The 8,135-nt window shown below is 56.6% G+C and overlaps 3 protein-coding genes across 3 annotated transcripts; 1 reads left to right on the top strand and 2 right to left on the bottom strand.

The window, feature by feature from the left end:
* Positions 1 to 770: 770 nt before the first annotated feature.
* On the bottom strand, positions 771 to 2,893 carry BCV69DRAFT_115330 (putative ATP-dependent RNA helicase DHH1). Its single transcript, XM_025489115.1, has one exon. The coding sequence runs from the start codon at positions 2,475 to 2,477 to the stop codon at positions 993 to 995; it is 1,485 nt and encodes a 494-aa protein (XP_025350463.1). The 5' UTR covers positions 2,478 to 2,893; the 3' UTR covers positions 771 to 992.
* Positions 2,894 to 3,080: 187 nt separating this feature from the next.
* On the top strand, positions 3,081 to 5,340 carry BCV69DRAFT_266953 (hypothetical protein). Its single transcript, XM_025490819.1, has 4 exons — positions 3,081 to 3,347; positions 3,437 to 3,977; positions 4,070 to 4,303; positions 4,377 to 5,340. The coding sequence occupies exons 1-4, from the start codon at positions 3,151 to 3,153 to the stop codon at positions 5,229 to 5,231; spliced, it is 1,827 nt and encodes a 608-aa protein (XP_025350464.1). The 5' UTR covers positions 3,081 to 3,150; the 3' UTR covers positions 5,232 to 5,340.
* A 112-nt stretch (positions 5,341 to 5,452) lies between these two features.
* BCV69DRAFT_256408 (putative CAR2-ornithine aminotransferase) lies at positions 5,453 to 7,377 on the bottom strand. Its single transcript, XM_025490597.1, has 2 exons — positions 6,869 to 7,377; positions 5,453 to 6,780 (listed from the first exon to the last, which is right to left on the bottom strand). Exons 1-2 carry the CDS (start codon positions 7,102 to 7,104, stop codon positions 5,508 to 5,510), a joined length of 1,509 nt encoding a protein of 502 aa, XP_025350465.1. The 5' UTR covers positions 7,105 to 7,377; the 3' UTR covers positions 5,453 to 5,507.
* Between the last annotated feature and the right edge of the window lie 758 nt (positions 7,378 to 8,135).

Genomic DNA, 8,135 nt, shown 5'->3' on the forward strand with positions numbered 1-8,135 from the left:
CAGATACGCCGGCTTCATGACGCCCTCTACAATCAGATGCTCAGGAGCTAAGGTGGAAGGGGGGATTGTAATTGCTGGTTTGGATGAGTGTGAGGCGGGGGAAAGAGGGGAAATGAGGGCGCACTTGGGCGTCGTTGGGACAGGTAGGGGACAGGGAGGGGAAGAGGGGGCGATAAGTGGATGAAGAGGGGTTGGAAGATGGGGATTACAGGCGAACGAGCGAGAGTATATGAGCATACTCTGAGCAGACAATTTGCGGTACGGGCTACGCCCGAGTGAGGGAGTGGAGAGGTGTCAGACCCTGTTGAAGAAACTGACGTGGGATACTCTTGGAACGAGCACTTGGCGACTTTCGCGCGTCATCTGCTCTTGGGAGCATGTCCAGGCGACACGACCGAAAGGTGGTGGTTGCCTGAAGGGAGGAAGACGATCGCGACGATCGAAGGTCGTCAGGCTGGATGCCGAGGATGCAAAGCATTCAGTGGCGATTGCGAGGTCGTAGAGGGGGGAGTCGAGGGGCAGCAGGTGAGCCTTGTGAGCTTGATGCATGCGAAAAAGCCGAGGCCAGTGTTGGATGGTCCCAAAGTGGGGACATGATCATGATCAGGAGGTGAAATTGAGCGCAATGCGCGACGAGTCTTGTGTGAAAGGCGAGACCTTCTGACGGTGCTTTACATTGGCGCACACGTGTTGTCAGGAGGTCAAGTCTGGATGCGAAGGGGCGAAGGAACCGAAACTGAGGGCGGATTGAGGACGTCTTCGCTGCGCTTCTGGCGAAATTGTAGACGTTTCTTTGACACTGTGGAGTGCTGATGGCGGAATGGGACTGAGCCAAATGCTCACAGCGTTTCGAAAGAGAGCGTGCGGCGACGAGGAGATTGGAAAGCTGTTCTAGGATACGGTGAAGATCTTGGCGAGGAGAGCAAAGCAGGGGCCGACTATGGTTGGAGGTCCCACAGCGATGCAACTGGCCGTAAGAAGCATCGCCTCGACTAAGCCTGAGCCGAGGGAGGAGCGCCAGCGCCGCCTCCACCCCCTGGACCTCTTCTTTGACCGCGGTGAGCTACGCTTTGAGTGAAGTTCTGGCTCTGAGGAATAGCGTTGGCGTGCATGGCAGCCTGCGTAGGTGGAATGACCGGCATACCGGCCTGATTGGCCTGTCCGTTCTGCCTCTTCTGGTTGCCCCGCTGCTGCTGCTGCTGCTCTTGCTGCTCAGCGGACTGGATCAGAGATGGAGCGACGTAAAGCTTCTTGTCGATCTGCGACGGGATCGGCTGAATCTCGGTTCCGAGCTCTTGTTCGATCCGGTAAAGGTTGAAGCGGTCCTCGTAGGTGATCAGATTGATTGCTAGACCCAGGTGACCAAATCGACCGGATCGACCGATGCGGTGAAGGTAGGTCTCTGCGTTCTTGGGGAAGTCGAAGTTGATGACGACGTTGACCGCTTGAATATCGATACCTCGGGTGAGGAGGTCGGAGCAGACGAGGTTTCGGCATGCGCCATTTCGGAAGTCGTGGAAGACGCGGTTACGGTGGGCCTGGAGCATCTTGGCATGTGAGTAGAAACAGGAGTAGCCAAGCTCGGTGATCTTCTTGGCGAGAAGCTCGACTCGGTTCGTCGAATTACAGAAGATGATAGACTGGTTGATTTGCAGACGAGAGAAGAGGGTATTGAGGCAGTGGACCTTCTGGCGTTCCTCGACGAATGCATAGTATTGAGTGACACCACGGAGTGTGAGTTCGTCCATGAGGTTGATCTCGTACGGCTTGACCATGTGCTTGTCCTTGAAGTCCTTTACGATGAGAGGGAAAGTAGCGCTGAACAGCATTACTTGCCTTTCCTTTGGCAGTAGTCCCAAGAGCTGTTCCATGACGGGTGTGAATTCAGGTGAAAGGAGCTTATCGGCCTCGTCCATGACAAAGGTCCCACATTCGCTAAGGTCTGCCAGTCCTTTGCCTGCCAAGTCCAAGATTCTTCCGGGGGTGCCCACGAGCACATGCACGGTCTGGTTCAGTCGCAAGATATCGTCCTTGAGCGTCGTTCCTCCTGTCGTGACCATGATCTCCACACCAAGATGCTTTCCTAGCGTCTTTGCAACTTGTGATGTCTGTAGTGCCAGCTCACGAGTCGGCACCAGCAGTACGGCCTGGATCTTGTTCTTCTTCGGGTTCAGTCGCTCCAACGAAGGAATGACATACGCTGCCGTCTTTCCTGTTCCATTCTTTGCTCTGGCCAGGATGTCTCTGCCAGTGAGGGCGATGGGGATGGCCTCTTCCTGGATCGGTGAGGGCTTTTCGAACCCTGCCTCAAAGATACCCATTAGCAGTTCCCTCTTGAGGAAATAGTCCTCGAAATCGTTTCCCTTTGTTTTGAGCACATCGTCTGTCTGTGGCCTCTCGTCCCGTGTGATCTTGGCTGTAATCTCAGCCTTCCATTGTGCTTCACTTTGACCTGGTGCAGGCCCTGATGTCGACATTGTGAGGGAAGGGAAGGGATCAGGGGTAAAGGGGGAGGGGGAGACTCTGGTGCGTAGTTTTGAGGTTCAGAGAGGACTGATGGTGGTGATGACCTGGTGCGTCAGAGCGTAGGTTGTAGACGTGGCCAATACTGCGCTCGAAGTATGCGGGCGGCAGGGTCGAGGTGTTCGGTGGACCTAGATGGTGATGAGCTCTAGGCAGGTAGGAGATTGTAGTTAGGTGAAAAGGTGGTGATAATGGTTGCGTGTGTTTGATGATTGATTGAGCGAGCTGGAGATCTGAGATGTGCGTGTAGTATCCAGTCCGAGTGTTGTAGAGTGAAACTGTCTCAGATCGGAGCTCGATGCGAGGTGATGGTGGTGATGGTTCAAGGATGGCTGGTTGGGTTGGTAGGATGGGCTGAGACGGACGTCCTTTGTGCTTCTGATGCGCCTCTGAGGGTTTGGCGGAGACGCACGCCGTCGAGTGCAGCAGCCAGCCAACGGCCACAGAGCAATCAATCGTCTCTGCGCGGCGCCAAGGAGCGCCTCCGTCTGGCCTCAGCCTGCCTGGCCCAAGCGCAAGGCTGCAGTGCAGTGCAGGGGAGATGCTACCGTAGACTACCGTACTCTACTCTGTGCCCGGCCTGCTACTCGCTACTCGCTTCCTCGTCCGTACGCTTCCCTCAGCGCCATGATCATACGTAGAGTCAGGGGGCTGTTCCCACTAGCAGAGCCGGCAAAGGCGCTTCGTAGAAGCTTCCATGCAAGCCCTCGAGCTGCCGCTTCTGCACCCCCTCCAGAGTCACCGGGCAAGGCACGCAGCAGAAGTGACAGAGACGATGACGGTCAAGATGGCGGAGCGACAGGGAGGTTGAGAGGCATCTTGAAGTGGGTACTAGCTGGGCCAAAGGTATGCTGACTGCCATGTGCTCGGAAGCTCACTCACACCCCTGTACCGTCCCGACCCGCTCTTATAGCTCGACTGCTGCCGAGGCAGCTCTGGGAGCTTCTGCCGGTGTCATTCTGCTCGGTCTAGCGGGCATGTACTACCACTCCTGGTACAAGAAGCAAATCCTCGTCAAGATGGAAAAGGCCTTCGACCCAGGCTATGACCCCGTCTTGGCACTTGCCCAATCCAGTGCAGGGGCTCAACAGGGTCAGCTAGCATACGTACACGTAGAAGATCGAGTCGAGGATCTGCTTCTACGCAAGATCTTGCGAGGCGAAGAGAGGGGGAGATACTTTTTGGTACTGGGACCGAAAGGATCGGGCAAGACCACTTCCCTCATACAGGCCATGCAGTCGATTCAAGCAGATGGAGTCGCCTTCTTCGAAGCTCACCCGGACCCATCCATCGTCGTGGACCGCTTCTCCGAGTCGATCAACTATGCAATGTACAGAGACTTTCTGGGCAACCTCGTCGGACTCAACGATATGTCCGGCATGAGCACATTTCAGATGCTGGAGCGGGCGCTTCACAAGCTTGAAGCAGCTCTGATTCGTAGGCGGCAAAGGACAGTGAGTTGACGCAGAGGACAAGGCCCGCACATCTAGGGCAGCTCAGACAATTAACTTTTCGGCCTACTTCTCTCACATCCTTCTCTCAACAGGGAAAGCCAGCAGTGATTATTATGAACTCAGCTCACCTAGTCGGTCACGAAGACGAGGGCAAGAGGCTCCTGACTGTACTACAACAGCGCGCAGAAAAGTGGGCCTCGGCGGGCACTGCCACCTTCATCTTCACGAGTAACGACTACTTTGTCTACGACTTGCTACGGCGGAACTCGAACCGGATGGATACGCTGACCTTCAAAGACCTCTCTCAGAAGCAGAGTCTCGAAGTGGTGAGTACACAGAGGGCGAGGCGATGGCAAGTAATATGCTGACAATTCCGTCGAACGTCGTCGATTGCTCCAGCTGCGATCTTGTCGCGAACAGTACTGGTTGGAAGATCCCTCTTCTCACAATGAAGCAGACCTCGATGCAGTCTACCGGATCAGCGGCGGCCGCCTCTCACTCCTGAACAAGCTATCAAGACGCAAGAACATGCTCCGCGCAGCACACCAGCTAGTGGAAGACGATATGCAATTCCTCCTTTCCAAGACGGGCATCATCGAAGATCATGACGACGATGTGATGGACGAGCAAAAGTGGTCCACGTGTTCATGGCTACTCTTTGTCGAGCTCGCGAAGCGTCAAAAGGCACTAGAGGAAGAGATTGCAAGCAGAGCGTCTAGCTTGCCCTCATCCTCGGTTCCCTCGCTGTCCGCCATAAAGCCAGATTCCACTGAAGATGCAGACGAGGCAGGTCCTCCTCGTGTGACAGAGTCCGCCCTGACAGACCCCACTCAGGATCTAGAAGCAGATGTGCCATTAGCCAACGACGTTCCCAATCCAAGTCTCACCTGGGGTGAAGTTCGTCAAGTAATGACCCGTCCAGATTTTGTTCAACAGCTCGACCACCTAAATCTTATCCACATCGACAAGCACCATCACATCCGTGCCGACTCGATGCCCCTCTTGCGTGCCTTTCAAAAGGTCCTCGAGGAAGAGGAAGACTTTGAAGGCAAGCTTGAACGGGTCATGGATCGGGTTAGTGCAATTGAATCTTTGCTTAGGACAAAGGAGTTGGTATGGAAGGAGCAGGGGCCGGCGGGCAAGTCCATTGTTAGGAAGGACGCAAAGGGGAGGGAAATGGAGAGCTGGTTCTTCCTTGGTGGTGATGAGCGATTGGGAAGGGAGGAGGAGGGTGGGGAAGCAGCGGGGGCGTAGAAGGCGGAGGGGGGATAGAGGGACAGACTTTTCCAAAATCAATACCAGGGCTGTCAGAAGAGCCAGCAGGCGGACAATTACTCGGCTGTGCCAGTCACGAGAAGACGATCAGAATATAATGCATGACAATTTCTACCTCAAGGAGCCAGTGTGAGGGATACAGTACATAAAAAGGAGGGTGGGACATAGCAGCGGTCTTCCATCTAGACTTGCGTTGAATCCTATTTCGCTTTTGGGGGGAGTTTTGGACAATGACACATGTACAAGTCTCAAGTCTCAAGTCTCAGTTGGTGGGGGTACCACACCGACCTCCTCTCCCTCCTCTCCAGGGATCGTCTCAACAGTGTCAAGCTCCTGGAGTGCCTCCTTGATAATCTCGAAACCCCTCTGGACTTGCTCCTCAGTAATGACCAAAGGTGGAGAGAGACGAACAATGTTGACGTGTGTGGGCTTGCAGAGGACTCCCTTTGACTTGAGGAGCAGACAGAGTTGCCATGCAGAGCGCTTCCTCTGACTCTTGCTCGAGTCAATGACAATGGCATTGAACAGTCCACGACCGCGGACTTCTACGAGCATGGGAGCTTGACCAGAGTGTTGCAGTTGAGTGAGGTCAGAGCGGAACTTGGCACCCAGCGTCTCGGCACGCTCGCAGAGCTTCTCCTCTACCAGCACGTCAAGGGCTGCTTCAGCGACGGCGCAGCCCAGGGGGTTACCACCGTAGGTCGATCCGTGCTCTCCCGGCTTGATGGTAAGCATCACCTCCTTGTCGGCCAAGACGGCAGAGACGGGGTAGACACCGCCGGAGAGGGCCTTACCGAGGGTGATCATGTCAGGACGGATGCCCTCGTGCTCAACAGCGAGCATCTTACCCGTTCGTCCCAGACCAGTCTGGATCTCATCACAGATTAGCAGCACCTTGTGCTTGGTGCACAGGTCTCGTACACGCTGCAGGTAGCCAGCAGGGGGGATAACGATACCGGCTTCTCCCTGGATGGGCTCAACGAGGAAGGCAGCAACGTCCTTGCCGTGCTTGTCGAGGACGGCCTCGAGGTCGTCAGCGTTACCATAGCGGATCTTCATGTCTCCCACACCAGGTCCGACGTTGGCCAGGAAAGGACCGAAGCCGACACGTGACTCGGGGTCGGTGCTCATGGAGACAATGCCCAGGGTTCGGCCGTGGAAGTTGCCTTCGACGGAGAGGACAATGGCCTTGCCGTCTTCAATGCCCTTGACGGCATATCCCCACTTTCGGGCGAGCTTCATGGCAGTCTCGACCGCCTCGGCTCCGGTGTTCATGGGCAGCACCATGTCGTAGCCAAAGAGCTGGGTGACCTTCTTGGCAAATGGACCAAAGGCAGAGTTGTAGAAGGCTCGAGAGGAGAGGGTGAGCTTCTGTGCTTGGGCGACCAGCGCGGCAATGATGCGGGGGTGGCAATGACCCTGGTTGACAGCAGAGTAGGCGGCGAGGAAGTCGATGTACTCGCGTCCTTCTGGGTCCCATACGGAGGCTCCAGAGCCTCGGTCAAAGACGACTGGTAGAGGGTGGTAGCTGGTGAGGAGAGGTGAAGAGGTGTGTCGTTGTCAGTGTTCAGGTCTGCGGATGGTGACCGAAGCTGCTGTTCAAATGTCTGACTCACTTGTGTGCGGCATGGTCGTGCTCCAGTGCAATGGTCTCCTTGCTGGACACTGTCACGGGGTTGGCGGCAGTGGTAGCGGCAGCAATGGCTGTGTTGGCGGCTGCCTTTGCTGCTACACCGATGCTGGCGAGCTTGCTTGTGATCTGAGCAGTGGCACTGGGAGTGTGGGAAGACGATGCGCCATTGGCACCGCCGTCTCCGAGGGCGGATGAGGATGCGGTAGCGATGGGTGCCATGATCGACGGAAAGGGGCGCAGCGGGGCGTGAGGCGTGTGTGTGTGTCTATGTGTGCGTCTGCGTGCGTGCGTGCGTGTGGATGTGCAGCGTCTATTTCAAGCGCTGTAGTGCGGCGTGGTAGAGTCGTCAAGTTCTCACAATGGGGGATGAAGTAGGAGTGTTATAGAGGAAAGGGGAAGCACAAACCTCAGGACGTCTGAGCTGCGTCTTTATAATCCCTCTGCAGTCTCACCCTGGCTGGCCAAGTCTCTGGATGAAAAATGGGGAGGAGGTGTACGGAGGTGCAAGTCAAAGCTGCACCCTCGCACTCGCGGAGGTACAGGCGTGCGGGGTAAGGAATCTGCAGCCCCTGCCCACACGCGCTCCGAGGCCAGCCTGCCCGCCCGCCAAGGCTCATCTCCCGATCCGATCTGCCTCCTGAGCAAACTATCGCGAGATGAGGCAGCTGGAGCTTTTCCCAATCCACGGCTGATAGCAGGCAGAGTCATTACAGTAAGAGGTGTGATGTAAATTGACTCGCAGACGACACCCTGGAGCAGAAGTGCCGGTCCATGAGGCACTGTCGCACTTCAAGGTCACATGCCCCAGGACACTCAGATCCCTTCCGCGCATGCTCCGGCGGGTCCCCATCTCAATCAAGAAGCTCTAGTGGTCGTGTTGAAGTGCAGCGTTCACCTCGGGAGGACATTCGTGGATGACTACGGGCAAGGACTGATGCTCTGACGTCTGCCTTTGTGAACCTAACGTACTCGTGATCCCGTGGTGATTGCTTGGAGGTGCTGCGCCTCCCGGATCCGAGCGGGCTTGGTCGGAAGCCGGGGCGGAGAGGCGCTGTGGCCGTCGGGGTCGATGGTGGGGCGAGGCGCAAGCCTGCATTTGCCGTCACCCAATTCCAATCCCTCGCCTGAGACACGGCGGGCAGAGGCGGGCGTCACAGACGTAGGCCGGGAGCGAAAAAGGGCGCCTCGGAGCACACGCCGGGCGTCTCCCCCCCCCCCCCCCCCCCCCCCCCCCCCCCCCCCCCCCCCCC

Source organism: Pseudomicrostroma glucosiphilum (assembly GCF_003144135.1).
Source record: "Pseudomicrostroma glucosiphilum strain MCA 4718 unplaced genomic scaffold BCV69scaffold_2, whole genome shotgun sequence".
Taxonomy (NCBI): Eukaryota; Fungi; Basidiomycota; class Exobasidiomycetes; order Microstromatales; family Microstromataceae; genus Microstroma; species Microstroma glucosiphilum.